The sequence below is a fragment of the Mugil cephalus genome, chromosome 19 (assembly GCF_022458985.1).
Source record: "Mugil cephalus isolate CIBA_MC_2020 chromosome 19, CIBA_Mcephalus_1.1, whole genome shotgun sequence".
Classification (NCBI taxonomy): Eukaryota; Metazoa; Chordata; class Actinopteri; order Mugiliformes; family Mugilidae; genus Mugil; species Mugil cephalus.
Window position 1 is genome coordinate 5,186,499 of NC_061788.1, and position 16,785 is coordinate 5,203,283.

Here is a 16,785-nt window from a genome sequence, read left to right on the forward strand (position 1 = left end):
CATGCAACGCCTGCCATTTAAACAAAGTATTTAGTAATAATGACCGTCCCTAGCAGAAAAGTGAATCTTTCTTGAATTTCACAAGGCATTACAATGACACTGATGGCGCGCAGTGTCAATCCCAAATGAGCCATGGCAAATTTAATGGCAGCAGAAATGTGCTGACTTTACCGAGTGTGAAGATGACTGAGTGTGATATGAGGCAGCGGAGCCACCGAGGGGCCTCCTCCTCTACGCCATTATCATTCCAGCGACTCCTCGGAAAAGCTAACGGCACGCACCACAAAACGCGGCCGGACGGCGGGATCGCTCCTCGCACGGCGGCCCTCGCGCTAATCAGCGCCGCCTCACAACATCTCAGAAGAACAATTTTTATCAATGAATCAATGGCCGCTCATTCGGCCTTTAATGAACTGGGGTTTTCGGAGGGGAAAACTCCCTTTCGGAAATGCCGCTTTTTGAACCCTTTCACAAATCAACACAATCCCGCTATTCTACTCATCGCCATCCTCCTCCTCATCCTCTTTCAGCTGTGGAGCACTGAACTCCAGCGCTCTGGCTGATCTGCCACTCTGTTCTGTGATGGAAAAGCAATATTTCTGTATGGGGAAACAAGCAGTCTGGAGTTTGTCTTTTGAAGAGGAGCCCTCCTTCACGTGACAGCCCAAAGAGCTCCTTTTTTTACCGGCGCTTATTCTACCTGCACCTCCAGTGCGCTCCTCATTGTACTCGCTCTACAGGAGCACATAGAGGGCTAATGCACTTCATTAACGTGGCCACTCGTGGAGGATGGCAATACGCTGGAACACATCGACGTACGATAGCTGCAGGGACAGACGGACGCCGTTGGACAAATGAAAGGCAGGCGGCTTCGCTCGCCAGCCCTTCTCTCTCATTCACTGTGTTTATACTTGAGTATCATTCAGTGTTCCTCTCAAACAAAGTGTGATGAGTAGCTCTTCCAAAGATAGCAGTTATCACTGTTTGCAGCGGCTTGTAATAGCTTTAACACCAGATGGAGACACCAAGTGAGAAAGGAAATCCAAGCAGTAAAGGGATTAAAAATATGCTTTTCTTTAGGAAAAGATTAGAGCTCTTCTGTTCTTGCCAACAAAGTCTCCGTATTTATTCTCTGACCATTGTTAGTTTCTAGAGATTGGTGCATGGTTATTGCACCATCATAGGAGGTCTTACTGTGGAAGGGCAACAATGGGGTCCCTTGTTACATGGGTTTGGCCATGCAAGTTAAATTCATACATATCACAAAATATTTCCCATTGCTAATTAGCATGATTTTTTCCAGGCTTTCCATAAGTAAGTATGTGCATGTGTCTGGTCCTTCCTTGCGAATGCGAATCCTCACCTTAATGGAATTTCTTTAAATCTGGCTTAAATGTTGGCTAAAATTCAAGGATGACGTGATTTGAATTGGGTAGTCAAAGGCCTTTGTTGTGAATGCGATATTCTCAGGAACTTCTCAGAATTTCTTTAAATCCGGCACAAACGTTCCCTTAGTATCAGGGCCTTAGTATCAGTAATTCCATTTTGCCCGAGACCTCACAAAACCCCTGACTTTTGAAAAGCTTTTAGACTTTTATAACTTTAGCAATAATTACAACTTAACCAGGAACACCTGGGGGTTCCTCTGGAGGAGCTGGTGGAAGTGGATGGGGAGCGGGGCTGTCTGGAATTCCCTGCTGAGGGTGGGAAGAAGACTGACGGACAACTTAGCCGGGTGAGTTATATAACAGTACAGCCCTGATGCAGTAGCGTGTTGGACTGAAAACGGACTGTAAACATGTAAAATTGGACTATTTATGAGGATTGCTTTGATTTTGGACTGAAAAAAAAAGTGACTATTTCAGAAACTGCAGTTTTTTTGCGACTTCTGTCTTGGCCTCAATTTTATCCTTGACCCCAATTAGGAGAACTGGGCAGTCTGGCAATCAAAACTTGGTTATGTGAATTCCCAGAGTAGACATGAGTCACAAACCCTCCAAAGAGGCCAATTATCCGTGTGCTTTTGGAGCAAGCTTTAAGTAGCCAGTCAAGGAAACTGCAGGTTTTGGGCCCAGGAGATTGCCTCTGGGGAAAAAAAAAAAAAAAAAAAATCTTTTTTGGCTTTAACTTATGAATGCGACATCTCAGGAATGCCAGAGGGTTCTTTAATTTAAAAAAAAAAGTCCACCGGGCGGGACTTTGACACAAATGTCAAAGGTCAAGCCCATAATTCAAGCTGCGAATGCGAGAATTCAGAAATGGGTCATGAATGCAACTTCTCGGAGAATGCTGTGATGGAATTTCACAAATGTTCTTCTGCAATTCAAGGATTTGGTCGCAAAAGGTTAAATGTCACTTTCACCTCACAAGAAGAAATGCCTCAGTCATAACTCAACAAATCGTCCGATAATTACAAGAACATTTCAGATCTGACGTCAGCTTCAATGTGACATGATTTGCAGAAACGTTCTCTGCCAAATTATTCACGTCATATGTTACGCAAGTCTGGACGAACATAAATTAGATAAAAACTGCAGCTTGACTGGCCGGCGGAGACACACAACTGCGAGGCTGTAGTTCTACTCTCTGTATAATATAAGCAACATGACAGCCAAGCATGGATGTGATGTCACAAACATGAGCTTTTCAAGACCTCCTCATTTTCCATGAGGCTCGTCTCCATACCCCACTGGAACATTAAAAAGCTTCTGGCGAAGGAAATCTATTTACTAATGCATGTGAACTCCCGGTTTTAATGAAGGAGAGGAGGAAATAAAACAGAAAGAGAGCGACACAGAGAGAGGAGGATTTTGTCGGCAGCTCCAAGGCCCCCGAGGGTGGAGGCCGGGTTAAGTCTGCTGTGGGACTGTTTGATGGCGACGTTGTTCTCTAATTTAACACAGACATGCTGCTAGTGGCTGCTGCTGCTGCTGCAGATGTGGCTTGTCAGTGGGGTCTGAATGAGTGGACTGCTGCAGCGGGGAGAGGGAGGGGCAGTATATTCCGTCCGACCCCATACATAATGTGTGCAATGCGGATGACTGGGGAAATCTGTTTTGTGATACTGTGACTGTGGAAAATAAATGCATCAATTCCTGTTTTGTGTATCGAGCCTGTCAGCTAAATTGTTATGACCAAGGCCCCACGGGGATCGGGGATGGGAACGCTAACAACAGCGGCTGTAGCTCATGCTGTATTACCAAAGCTCTGGGTCACACAGTTGTTATAGGAGAGCCGGATAAAGGATTTACTGTATGTTTTAGTCGAGGAAGCTGGTCACACGAGCTTCTGCCCGGACTCTGTTGATATTTTCCATCAATATTTCATTACACATTAATTCATTATCAGCAAGGGGAGGAGCTTTTATGTAGTTCTTTAAATTGTGACATGGCATTAGGGGGAGGAAAAAGAGGCAGCCAGGCTAGTAGCATACAGTTCAGATGTCTGTGGTAGTATGGACAATGTGTCCACACTTACTTGCATTGGTCAAACTGAACCCATTTTCTTGGGGTTACGGGCAGTGTTGCCTGATCAGCAGTGACGTGCGGATCGATACCAAAATATCAATACTTCCGAATCCAGGTCTTTATGCTCTAAAATTATTCTCAAATCAAAATATCGATACTTTCGATACTACAGTCATTGGAGGTAATGTAGGAACACAGTAGAAACTAAACTATTGAGTTGTGGCAACACAACAAACCTTGTGAAACACCTCAGGTTAGGTATAAGGTTATTTCTTTTTTTAATGTTTGAAACAGAATTTTCACATATTTTGTATGATTATGTCCTCTGGTTTTTCTGTTGTTGTATTAGTTTCATAGTGTAGTAAATGAGGTGACTACCTAAATATACTTCTGAGCTTAAGATAAATAAATAAACTACTCTGATGTCTTGTATTCTTTTTTTTCTTTTTTAAGGTTTACCAGAGACATTAGGCTGTATTTACACAAAGTATCAGTACTGGATCGGTATCGCCGATACCAACCTGAATTTTACTCAGGACTGGATCGGAAAGGAAGCCTATACTCACTTACGTTTTCGTTTAATTAACCCTACACTGGCACCAGTTACAAGGAAGTGTTGGATGATACACTGTACCTATTTTATACAGGACCACTTTACGAAGCAGTGGTCATGGTAAACGGTAGTCACCATCCTGTTTCTATAGCAACCAACTAAAATGATTTCAAATGCAAACTACCGCTATAGTTAAATCATTTACAATTGAAATCCACACTAGGTCTGTTTCAATAAAACAAAAGTTCTTTGATTGATTTTAATGACATGTTATTAAACAGTAAATCTATCCATTACTGGGTGATGGGCTTAAGTATTTAGACAGACCGATCAGATCTAAGCGATCTTTATTTCCATCTGTATATCGACGCTGTGATCAATGCATCACTCTCCCAATTTATAGACCTGAAGTCAAACCATGTGTTTCCAACTCTTGGCTCAAATACTGTGGCTATGAAGGTCAGCTATTGTTAGCCTTATTCTGCTGACCGCAAGTACCTGAATGCAGCATCTGCTCTGAAACCCCAGAATAAAACAAAAAATAAATAAATAAAATGAAATAAAAAGCTCTTTCCGTTCCTCGCTCTGTTTCATAACAGCATATGCTTGTTTCTCTCTGTGACATTTGTGCGGGGCCAAATTTTTGAATAATGCACAATGATTTTGCATAGCTAAATGTCACGCCCACTGCAGCCCATGGAGGTCGTAGAGAATTTTTTTATTTTTTTTTATTTTATCGTTGGTCTGGGGTCTGTGAAGGACAACAAACCACCAGGGGCTCTTGTAGGGAATTACATTGAAGACGCGCATCTAAAGGCCATCACCCAGAGTACCTGTCTCACTGCATCAATTAGGTTACAGAAGAAGAAATGACCAAATGTTCTGCTTATTGCAATATTAGAAAGTTAAAATGGAAGCTAGTATGAGTCAGTGTTTACCAACTTGAGACCACTTTGAAATGAGACAGAGGAAGTCGGGCGGGTGTGCATTTCCCAAATGTCTGCTTAAATGCCATCTCCAGCCCTCTGAGGTCATTAGTTAGAAAAAAAAAATCTTTGGGAGAAAGTTGAGGCAGAAGAGCTGATATAGAGTCAAGCTGGCTCTGGTGTGGGTTTATTCAGCCCCTTAATCTCTCTGGTGGGCTGCATTTGTTTCAGGCTAAGCCCTAAGATGCTCGGCCTGTATCAGAGTGATGGGGATGTGAGGCGCGACGCAGAGAGGAAGTCAAAGAGAGCATGAGACAGATGTAGTGAGTTACAATTAATCTGTCCTTGTAATGTCCAGCTTTTCATCCTTTTCTCGTCACTGTTTTACTAATTGTACATCCTCATGACCGGCGCATTTATAATAAATAAATAAAATAATGTATTCATTTCTAGTCACAATGTCAAAGGTTGCTAATTTGAAAAGGTATTTTTATTTAGTTGAGGAAAACCAGAAGCAGCCTAAAAGTATGGAGAGACCAACATCAAAGAACTACTGGCATTGAAGACAGACTGTGCGGTCACTTTATCTGCACCATAGACTGTATATAAATATGCACCCCCACTTCCTTGTTTTGGTCAAACTGACGCCGATATATGCGGCATCATTTTGCAACTTTGGCGCCAGCGTCTAGATCAGTATGGTCCGAGAGTAGAGCCACGATATCGATGACCCGACCACACTTTCTCCAGACTCATTTGTGTTTTTGCTCCACATCCACCAGTTACATGGAAATGTTGCATTTTACACAGTACTTATTTAAAGTACCCTTTAAGAGCACTTCCCTGAGTGGTTCCCATGGCAAGTGGTAGTAATTATGATGCAACATCCTGTTTCTAAAGTGTCAGATAATTAACTAAAACACTTGAGCATGCATCACTATTATACACTACCGGTCAAAAGTTTTAGAACAGCACAAAGTATCCTCTGGAATAGTTGGTCAGGGCTTCATCCTACAGCAAGATAATGACCCAAAACGTTAGTCCAAGTTATACAAGAAATAGCTCAGGTTAAAAACAAGATGGAAAGCTTGAAAACATGGAGTGGCCCATGGCCCAGTCTCTAGACTTTAACCCCATGGAGCTGATTTGTGATGAACTGGACAGAAGTGCCACACATTTCTGGGAACTTCTGTAACAAAATTGGGAAGAACTTTTAGAAAGAAAGAATGTCAAGTGTCAAGTGTGTTCACATGTTAAATCAGCCAAAGATGGCTACTTTGATGAGTCGAAAGTTTAGAATATATTTTGAGTTGTATATTGATTCCATGATTTTCTACTTCAGTTGTTTATTTGGTCTGTGCTTTCATTTAAGAGTAAAATGAGACACTAAACTGCATATGTTTCAAGAAAAAAAAAAAAAAAGAAATACTGGAGTGTTTTGAGTTTTGACCAGTATGTATATTGTATGACCTAAAATGAAAATGAGGTGTATTTTAGCATCTACAAACATGAAGGGGGTGGTGCTTATGATCTATTCTGCTGCCATCCACCAGGGGGAGCTCTACTCGCCTTGGTTTCAAGTCCATTCATGTCCACAGTTGCACACAAACCAACCAAAAAGTGTACTGCAAACATAAAGATACATTTCCTGCTGCCAGCAGGTGACAGGTTTCTATTTTTGTGGAAATCAGAGAAGTTAAGACAAGCTAAGAAGCTACAGGACGAATTACACGCTACACCCTGAATCATGTTGAGATTTCTCTTACTGTCACATTCCCCCACATTCTGAATCAAGGTTCCAACTAGACTGTCTGTTTAAGTGTGTCCCAGCCTTAAAAGAACTAGAATACACTTTGCATTTTACAGCTATTTTCACCAGTACTCGCTGCGAATAGTAATTTGGCTTTGAGGCGCATCCATTTAGAGTCATTTTGAATTCAGGTGCATGTGGCAGCTTATACTGTATTCATATTTACACCCAGATGCGCACACACCTGCCTTAGATGGCATTGTTCTCTGAAGATGTGTAAGAGCGTTGTGCCGTGGAAGACTAACACAAGTCTATTAGGAAGGGGTGCTAAAGGAGGCGCTGTAATGCAGCACCCTTACACTCAGTATCCAGCAGAGTGTCGAGAGCATCATGTGTTTCATTTGTTTAGGTGATTAATGAGCATGCCCCTACAGAATGGGCTGCAGAGAAAATTGAGTGTCTCCATTTTATCTATACATTACAATCACCCCCCCCCCCCCCGTTCGCCTCCGCCTTTTGAGCTTATAAATTATGGCCCATGCCCAATTTTATGGATGATGTGAATGCAATTACCACAGTGTACATACTGTGTACGAGCCTGTCCAGCTCAGTGAGATGCCGAAGCAAAAGAATGCTCAGAACTGTGGAAACACGCGCCGATATCTGAAGGACATATGTTTGACTTCATCGCCTTGCAGCAGCAGCGGCGGCGGCGGTGGCAGCGGCGGCGGAGATCACAATTTGCTCGTTCCACCACAAATATTAACATTTCCAATCTGTTGTGTTGCGACTGCAGCAAATAGAACCGACACGACCCAGAGACTGTTAATAAATCATGATTATGAAGCACCATTGGCTGCGGCATCCCTCGGCAGCGAGCGAATAAACTCCAGCCCAGTTTTTGTCTGCGGGCACACCCTGCGTGATCATACAAGCCGTTAGGTAATTATACAGCAATTAAGATTCTGATGGAAGCAACAGCAGGTTGGTCCGCCCCCCCGGTGACAAATCGGTGTCTCTAATCAACGTACTTTGATATTTCACCTTGACCCGAACTTATAGATTCACGGAGAGCTTCCGCAGCCTCCTTTTCGCACGAGCCAGCAGGGCTTCGGTACATGACACGGCAACCATTTGAAAAGGGAAAGGCTAATTTTAACTAGGTTCCTTTCATGACAGTAATGATATTCTGCACGAGGGCGTCGGTCCAAAGGAGACCCCACGCGTGGCACTTTTTTTTTTTATTTTTTTTTTTTATCCATCACTCAGACAACACGTTGCGTTCCATAATTAATACTCATTTGCATGGAGGCTGCGCTTCGTGCATGTGTTTAAAAAGATCCCGGAAAATGATGTGCGTTTGTATGCACTTGGAATCCGCACAATATGATGCGTCTGCTATTAAGATGCTATTAAAATGCTAAATGCTGTCAAGCTCAAGCTGCCGGCGTGTAAACCGAACCTACTTTGATGTAAAACAGTTATGCAGGTTCATTAATAAGTAATAGCTTCCCCACTCGAGACGGGGGGGAAACGTAACACAAACCGACTTTTCAGTTTATTATCTCGCCAGTTCTTATTATTGACTCTTGATCACGGTTTACATAAAAGCGCCTGGAAATGAGATGTTGCATTACAAAGGGAAAAAAATATAAAGGGAAGGGGATATACCAAGGGATGGGCAATGGAAAGTTGAGGAAGTCTCAGCAAAGAAAGGAGTCAAGGACTTAAAAAAAAAACAAAAAAAAAACACAAAGTCAAGGTGAGTGGGGAGAGCAGGTGCAGCAAGAGGCTGACTAGGGAGTCTGGTGAATACGAAGAGACGGAGAGAACAAGAGTGTGTGTGTGTGAGTGTCTGTTGCGAGGGTGAAAGAGGGAGACATCCAGATTGAGAAGAGACATAAGAGACACAGGAAATCTGCAAGCAAATTAGACATCATTAGCCAAGAGGCGGTTAACAAGTCTAATTAGGAGGGAGGCAGGCAGGCAGTGATACCAGATCTGCTTCCGGACCTCAGACGTACACACAAACACAGTCACACAAACACACACACAAAGTCACAAACATAACGCGCACTCTCAGCCAAGGCTTCAGGCGTCTTTTAACTAGGTCAGATCTCTGAGACTTTAAGTCGGAGGGTGAGGAAGGGAGATGGGTAGGAGAGGAAGAGGGAGATTGAGGAAAGATAAAATATGGAGGGGCTGGGGGACCTTAGATGGGATAGTCGTCTGCTCTCTGCGAGATGGAGGGAATCGGTTTAACGCCGTGAGATTGTGTGGAAAAGGGGGGGAAGGAGAAGAAGAAAGGGGACACACTCTCAGACGCACACGTATAAATTACCGCGTGAGACTTGTTTACACGCCCAACAGCTGCTGTTTTTACTTCTGTCATTTACGGGACGTTGGATATCTGAAAGAACGTTATCATCTCCCATAAAAACGTCAGGTTCCTTAAACGCAGACCTCGGGTTTAGCCGTTATTACGAAGATTAGTTGTGCGAAATTAGGATATTGTTGTGTTAGCGCAGCCATCCAGTTCTCGGTTTGAGTGATGGCTTGCCAGCACTCCTGAGGGATGGCTGAGTTACGTTCCCTTGAAGCGATGATGACTGAATGTCAGTTCTAGAAAGAGACGGGAAAACGCTTCAGTCAAACAGCCTGCATCTCTCTCTGTTCCCTTCTGCTCTCTCAAAGGCACAGTGACAGAAAATATTGTCTCGACAACCTCTGATGATCCCTCATCTCGTGTAACGCTGGCTGAACGCCTCGGAATGGCTTCATTTCATAACTAACAACTTGGAACTGTGTTATATTCTATAATAATAAAGCCCCGTTGTTGTTGTTGTTGTTTTGTTAAACAATGAGCTCAGTGTGTTGCTAAAGCCAGCACCAATAGCGGCAATAATGAGCAATGGCTTGTGAAAGGGCTTTTGAATCACTCAGCGCATTTTTACTCAAGCTCCAGTATTGCATGTGACATTTTAAAGGCAACGGGAGTTGATGCTACAAATCCTACAGAATGTAATAGAGCTTATGAAAACTTAGTGCTGGATTTACTTTCTTCCTAAAAAGAGTGATGTAATATACAGCGGGTTCTTACATCGACTTAAGGGAACTTTCAGCTATTTTGTGCTCGTGCCTGGCATAGACTGTACAAAGTATAAAGACAGAACTGCTCCTCAAAATTGAAGGAGTCAAAGCAAGTGGAGCTCCCCCTGGTGTTCGGCTGCAGTATAGGTCACATAAGCTCCACCCCCTCCATGTTAGCGGATGGGCTGCAATAAAACGCTAAATTACACGTCAAATAACTTTTCTTCAAGGATGGTTGATGCTGAAGTTTAATTTTAGTTAGTTACATAGAAGAAAAAAATCCAAATATACACTGACCGGAAAGGTACAGGCTGAAGCCTTAGCTTATTGTGCCTATCCTTCTTACAACAACCTTTCATAAGAAAGGAGCAAAACTTGACGAAACGTAACCAGAAATACATGTTCACAATATTTTCAAAAGGTTCCAAGGTTGTTCATGAGTATCCCTTTGTTGATAATGTTGTTTTATACTGACTAATAATGCAATACATTTTTAAATCTATTAAGTGTGTTACAGACTTTCATTTCATGTTCCATAAATTTGCACCTTTTACTGTTATACATGTTTCTTTTGCATTGGCAATTGACTTTGTTTTTTTGAACATGCAAATCTCTCTTACTTCATATTGGCTTATATTGACTCACTGTGGCCTAGAACATCTCCTGGACACCATCTGAAAGCACATTACTGTTGACTTTGTACATAATTTGCAGTTTCAAAGTCAACCAGATCGATGATGTATGAATAGTAGGTTTGTATGTACATGATGATTTTCTCTGTTAATTATTCTTATTGCTCTCTTTTCGAAAATAGAAATTGAATTTGTGATTGTTTTGTACGTGCGTCCCCAGATCTCCACACAGTGAGTGATGTGTAGGTCTGTGAAAGAGTGGTACAGTCTTAATGAATTTCTGCTGAGAATGTTTTATATTTTGTTCAGTATAGCAATGGATTTTGATATTTTGTTCTTAATATGTTTCGCCTGTGACTTCCAACTTAATTTGTGATCTAAACCATAATGACTACAAAACACACCATCTCTGTGGAGCAGCCCTTTAGTACTGTGCGAGTATAAATACATAAGTACAGTGTGTAATACACTGGTGAAGGTAGAGAAGTGTGGATGGGTTATCATGTCATAACGTGGCTCCACTATCGGACCATAATGCTCAGACTCCAAACTAGCAAGTTGTGCACCGTCATTTTGGCCAGTGTGAGGAAGCAGGGATGCATCGTCCATATTTATATACAGACTATGCTTCCTGGTATGGACCTGGTTCCAAAAATGCTGAGTCAAAGAGCAACTTGATAACCGAGACGGTTGAGACGGTCGAGTTTGTGAGGGTCAAAAGAACGGTGTATTGACAATATGAAACTATGTTTTGGGATTTAAAATACTTTTGACTTTGGTCGGTTTGCAGATGATTTAATTTTTTTTTTGACACAAAGTTGGACCTGTGAGACCTTGCAGATAAATCAGGGCTACATGGCTCCAGACGCTCCTTCAAACCGAGAGCGAAACATCGTCTGAACTCCCAAGTCCCAATTTATATTTGTATTCTCCAAGCCTAAGCCGACGGAACTCAAATAATGTCACCTGATGTATTTTCTCAAATTCAACCAAGGTCCTCCAAAGCCACAGAGGACATCATACAGCTGTTTTGACAGGTCGCGGAGTGCTCCTCATAACTAGTACACTGACAGTGATATGTCCTGTGAAACTGGTGGAGTTGTCCTGCATTTGATTTATGAATTCAATACTTCAGACTTTTTTTTTTTTTTAGGCTATTCTAGTTGGGCTGGAGCAGCTGAAACAGAAATGCTGTTGATAAATCGTCAGTGAAGTGAAAGTCGTCACGCCTCCTTCCCGACTCCTTTCGCGAAATGCCCGCCAGACATGACGTACGTGCGTCACTCACCTGTCTCTGGATGACAGGATCCGTGCTGGTGACAGATGCACGGTACGCACGTTGACAGAGGCCCTCTACGGGGGTCTTCGCGGGTGAAACCTGGGGCGCATCTCTCACAAAACCGGCCTTCGAATCCCGGGGGACAGGAGCAGAACTCCACCCACGGAGCAGGAGGACTGGGCGGACCGGAGGACATCATGGCTGAGGTCAGGGTTACCCTCGCGAGCTGCGACGTATCTGCAAAGGAAGGAAAAAAAACAAAACAAGCGGATACCCATAAGGGTCAGTACTTAACAGATTCTGCTGTCACAGAGGCATGTTTTTCTCTTCTGTGAGCAATCAGTTCAGATATATGCATGTGTGTAGGTGCGTTTTCATGGGGCACTGCATCTCGTTAAGCAGCAGGTTATTAGCGTTTTTTTTTTTGCAGTGGTCTCCCTCCCTCCCTGTCTCATTACAGGTTGTGGTCGGTATTTACAGTTCACAGTCCTACACACACACACACACACACATATAAATACACAGACAATAACAGATTAATCCACCCACATGCCTATAAATGCCACACTTAATGCTCGCTTACACACACACACACACACGTGCCCGGCACACATGCCCACACGCTGTAGTCATCCAGGGACTCTTTGATATAGCAAATGAATAAATCACTGCAGCAGAGCGAGACGAGAGAGGGGAAAAAAAAAGTGGGGGGGGCGACAGGAGACTTCGGTTGAGGTATGTCAAACGTGCAGTTCCACTGGGGTTTGGAGATCCCTCTCTGCTCTCATGAATAGTGATGGGGGCAGGACTTTGTGAACCCCTTTTCAGATGGATAGATAGATAGATGGATAGCTAGATAGGTAGATAGCTAGCATTCGGATAGATAGGTGGATAGATAGATAGAGACAGACTGAATAATTTAACTAACTAATGAGCGACGGCTCATCAATCCGACCGTTGAGAAGTGGAAGAACCAGAGGAGGAGGATGAACCTCGGCTTCTAACAGGTTCGTGATCCAGCCGTTCCGCGAGCGGCTCGGTTCATTTGCACCTCTGAGGGGTAATCAGCAGGCAGGCCCGTCCTCTCGCCCCTCCACGACCAGCCTTAGCCTCTACCCTTTACTCTCCGCCAGCTCCCCGGATTCTATTAGCCCATTCGACGGGGGGAAATGTGCGATTAAAACAGTTTTCAGACACCGAAGCCCATATTTCAGTTAATTAAAAGACATTTCGTTTTAAGTCATGCCGCGCGAGTCCTCTCCATCAATCCTTTTTTTTTCCCCCCCCCAACGCCAGCCTCGTCGGACCGGCCTAGATTGCCGCGCACGGCTCGGTGCCGCCCGGTAGACTGTGACCATTTAGGTCTCTTAAAGTAACTGCACGTCGAGCCATTAAGCTATGGATTTCCTCATAAACTTCCAATATTGCCACGGTGTCTGTTCAAAACTCAATTTCAGAGGTGGAGAAAATGAAAGGTCCTTAAGAGGACTGCTGTCAAAGCCCGCCTGTACAGCATAAAGACAATACTGTCATTAAGACAATAAAGCTCCGCTATATGAGACTCTCTGCGGTGCAGAGAGAAATTTAAGTAGTAAAAGAGAATGCGAGGGGGAGGGAGGAGAAAGATGAGGGGACAGCTTTATGGCGTTTTGATATTAAAGTTTGCTGTGTAGCCCGCGGCGATAAGGCCCTCCTATAGCACCGTTTGAGAATGATTTTTAGACCGAACACGAATCATTAACGGAGTTTCTCCCCCGTAATGTGCAATAGATGCAGTGTAAAGTCTGTGCTTAACTCGTGTTGGTGGGTGGGCGGTTACAGAAAACGGTTTGACGGAATATGCACGACGGAGGAACCGCATCAGTGTGTGTGTGTGTGTGTGTGTGTGCGTGTGTGTGTGTCACAGCGCCTGCATCGAGCAACTAATTAAAATGGTGTAAGTAAGTGTGAGAGAGTTGGTGATTTTGGCCAGCTGTTCTGTCGTCTCAGCGCTCTAATCCGCCGTAATGCCTCTCAGATCCTGCCTGTTCGTTACCATACGGACTATCAGACGGAGGGGGAGGAACGACGCCATCCAACAAAATAAATAAATAAATAAATAAATAAATAAAATAAGAGCTGGATTTCGAGAACTAGTTGCAAACATCTGGGAATAAGTGTCCTGTTTTTTGCTGAGCCAGATACGCAACGATTCCCAGAACGCGGACGTTGTTTGAAGCGCGGCGCAGCTCTAACAATTTGTGTCACTGTCTGATTAAGCTGATACTTTATTATATGCTACATTTTTAGTTTTGTATGTATTAAATTGCGTTGGGTATTATTGAGAGACACTTTGAATTGTGTCGTTTTATTAACATGAAATCTTATTTAGTTGACCTGATAGATATGGACCCAAGCTCTGACCATATACTCTAGGGTTGTACCGAATAGTCGACTTTAGTGCTTTAAGCCGATTAGTTGCCGATCATGTGACAATAACAACTGCAATGCACGCGCATCTGAAAAGACATCAGCTAACGCTAACAGAGAAAACGATCCAAAACCGTTAATTAACAACTTCACCTGCAGTAAAAGAGAGGAGGAGGCTGCACATCAAAAAAATGTTAGTTTTTAGACCTTTAGTTATTAGGCCTTTAGTTACAATACACAGAAAAGGCAACAGAGATAGATTTTTAATCCCAGCTACACTGCATTATCTTACAACACGCTGTGAAGTACTATTAAACGCTATTGTCAATTTATATAGACAATGCATATCTGTAATTACACTGATAAGCTCAGTGGTTTATGTTCAGTTCTGTCGTGTTCTATTAGTGGACTTTGTCGCTGTGGTTGTAGAGTGTGTTTTGTTTTGTTTTTTTCCTGAGCGAGAGCTGCATATTAAAAGTGTCAGACTGACGGTGTTTATGGTGTTGACGTGTTCTGCGGTCGACAGTGGCCTGTGTTCAAGATTTAGTAAACTTAGTAAAGCTTTGTTTGTGTGAGGCGCTACAGTACGTATTCAGATCAAGAATAGGGACGGGCTTTAACAGAACCGGTTCCAACTGGTTCAATTTTTTGATAGCATTAGCCCTCATGCTTATTGATTCCCCTTATCAATTCCTTACACTGAAGCGAAACCATGAACACCTATTTTTTCTAAATCACAAATTCACAGGAGGAACTGATAAGGGAATCGATAAAGAGCCTGATCAATAAGCAGAATCGATAATGGCATCAGTATCAATAAAGTCTTATCGATGTCCATCCCGGGTCAAGAATACAGATTTCATTGTTACAGAGTGTTACTTTCTGCTGTGTTTTTATGTGTGACATCAGCAAACAGTCGACTAGGCCTCACGATAACAAGTTTTGCTGGACAATATATTCTCCCACAAAATATTGCCTATATTAACGTCAGCATTGTTTTGAGACCATTTTTTCCACTAATGAAATTATAATATAGCATAACAATGCAAGTACACCCGTTCAAAAGCAATAAACAATTAACTTTTACTCATTTCTGAAGAGTATTTAACATTGGAATGTCAAGAACTTAGGCTATTCTAAATAAATAAAACCAAAAGTCACAAAAAACTATAAAAATACGGAAAAAAAGGGACTCGGTCCGTTAGCAAAAATTGCACTCCAATAAAAAGTGTACTTTCTTTAACATGTAACACTGCGCTACATGCTACGTTTGTAGCATTTCTCGAAATGTTGGCTATTCTGCTGTATTAAAGGGCTGCATTTCTTTTGTAATGTAGCAGAGCTACACTCTACAGTTTCTACAGTTTCGTTTTGTGTTTCGTTTGTCTTTACTTTGTCGACCAAACTGAGTGTTGACTGTTGGGACAGAGGCTCCTCTGCACCTAAAGCTGCAGTTTTTTTTCCAGCTGGGAAAACGGGACCGGATGGTTGTGTGGGGCTTATCATCCTTTCACTCATACAAATTTCTACTGCGTCACTCCAAGTCCTCACACGGCTCACTTCCTCCTCCGAGACAAAGAGAGTGGATGACTGACAGGAGGGTTCACTCCATTCATTCCAATGCACCCAGGAATTCTCCAATACGCTGTATGTGAACTACGCAGTAAAAATATCATTATTTTTATGAAATATCAGTGCAGTAGATCAAGTGACATAATAGTCAAGAAAAAACGTTCACAATAAAGACTAGGTAACGTATCCATACTGTGGCTATGACTAAGACACACACACTTACAATTGTGTCCACCAGCGTTGCTGATTTTCAGAGCCGTCAGGTTGTAAAGGAGACGCTGGAACTCAAATGCAGACAGCGTTGGCTGGAATCTCTTCTCATTTTCGTGAAGCCTGTGCAACAGGGAAAAATAAAAATTAAAATGCACGACCACACGATGATTACAGAGATGAAATGCAGCATATTAACAGTACAACAACAGTAAACTTGTTGGTGGGGCTGATTTATTGGAGAGCGGTTTTAAAGGGAATTTTAACTGCTCGCCACAACTGAGAAGATAAGAAATTCCGGGCCACACATACTGTACATACTGAGTGAAGATATGTAAAGCATTAGTGGTAGACACATGCGGTGCAAAGGAAAAATGTAAATGTGCCGACTTCAGCATATATGCAGGTCCTTGATCGTTGAGCTATCCCATCTGCTGAAGGATGTTCTGCAGAGTCAGGCAGCGCGGCCGACATCTGCCTGTTTTACTCCTGCTATCACGCTGTCTTTCTGTCCTGATGACAGGTGGTGTGTCAGCTCCACGCGGGTGATGTTTGCTTCGAAATGCTCTCCAGCTTGTGTGGAGCTCCCAAAGCTGAGGAATATATTCATATATAGCCTTCACGTACAGTTGTGGGAGAGACTTTCTAAGGTGGCAGCACCTACTGTGTAGTTTTCATGCGTCTATCACTATCTGAAAACACATCTGCAGCAACAAAAGTTGTTTAGATGTTAATAAATGGATTGAACACAGATGTCACGTGAAGTTCACGTTCAATGGACTTTTATGAACAACTTTTAAGCATCAAAAGATTGTATGTTTTGTGTTCTGGATATATAAAAAATGGAACACATCGAGGACAAGTTAACTGAGGAGGTTCGGCGACACAGACATTTGT

At 42.8% G+C, this 16,785-nt stretch overlaps 1 protein-coding gene across 1 annotated transcript in view; it reads right to left on the reverse strand.

Moving 5' to 3' along the window:
* The window catches only part of lamc3 (laminin, gamma 3), a 121,221-nt gene that overhangs the window by 24,052 nt on the left and 80,384 nt on the right, over positions 1 to 16,785 (reverse strand). The window contains exons 11-12 of the mRNA XM_047570643.1: positions 15,902 to 16,011; positions 11,707 to 11,934 (exon numbers count right to left, since the gene is read on the reverse strand). Of these exons, the coding sequence (XP_047426599.1) occupies positions 11,707 to 11,934; positions 15,902 to 16,011 (338 nt within the window). The remainder of the gene's footprint in view (positions 1 to 11,706; positions 11,935 to 15,901; positions 16,012 to 16,785) is intronic.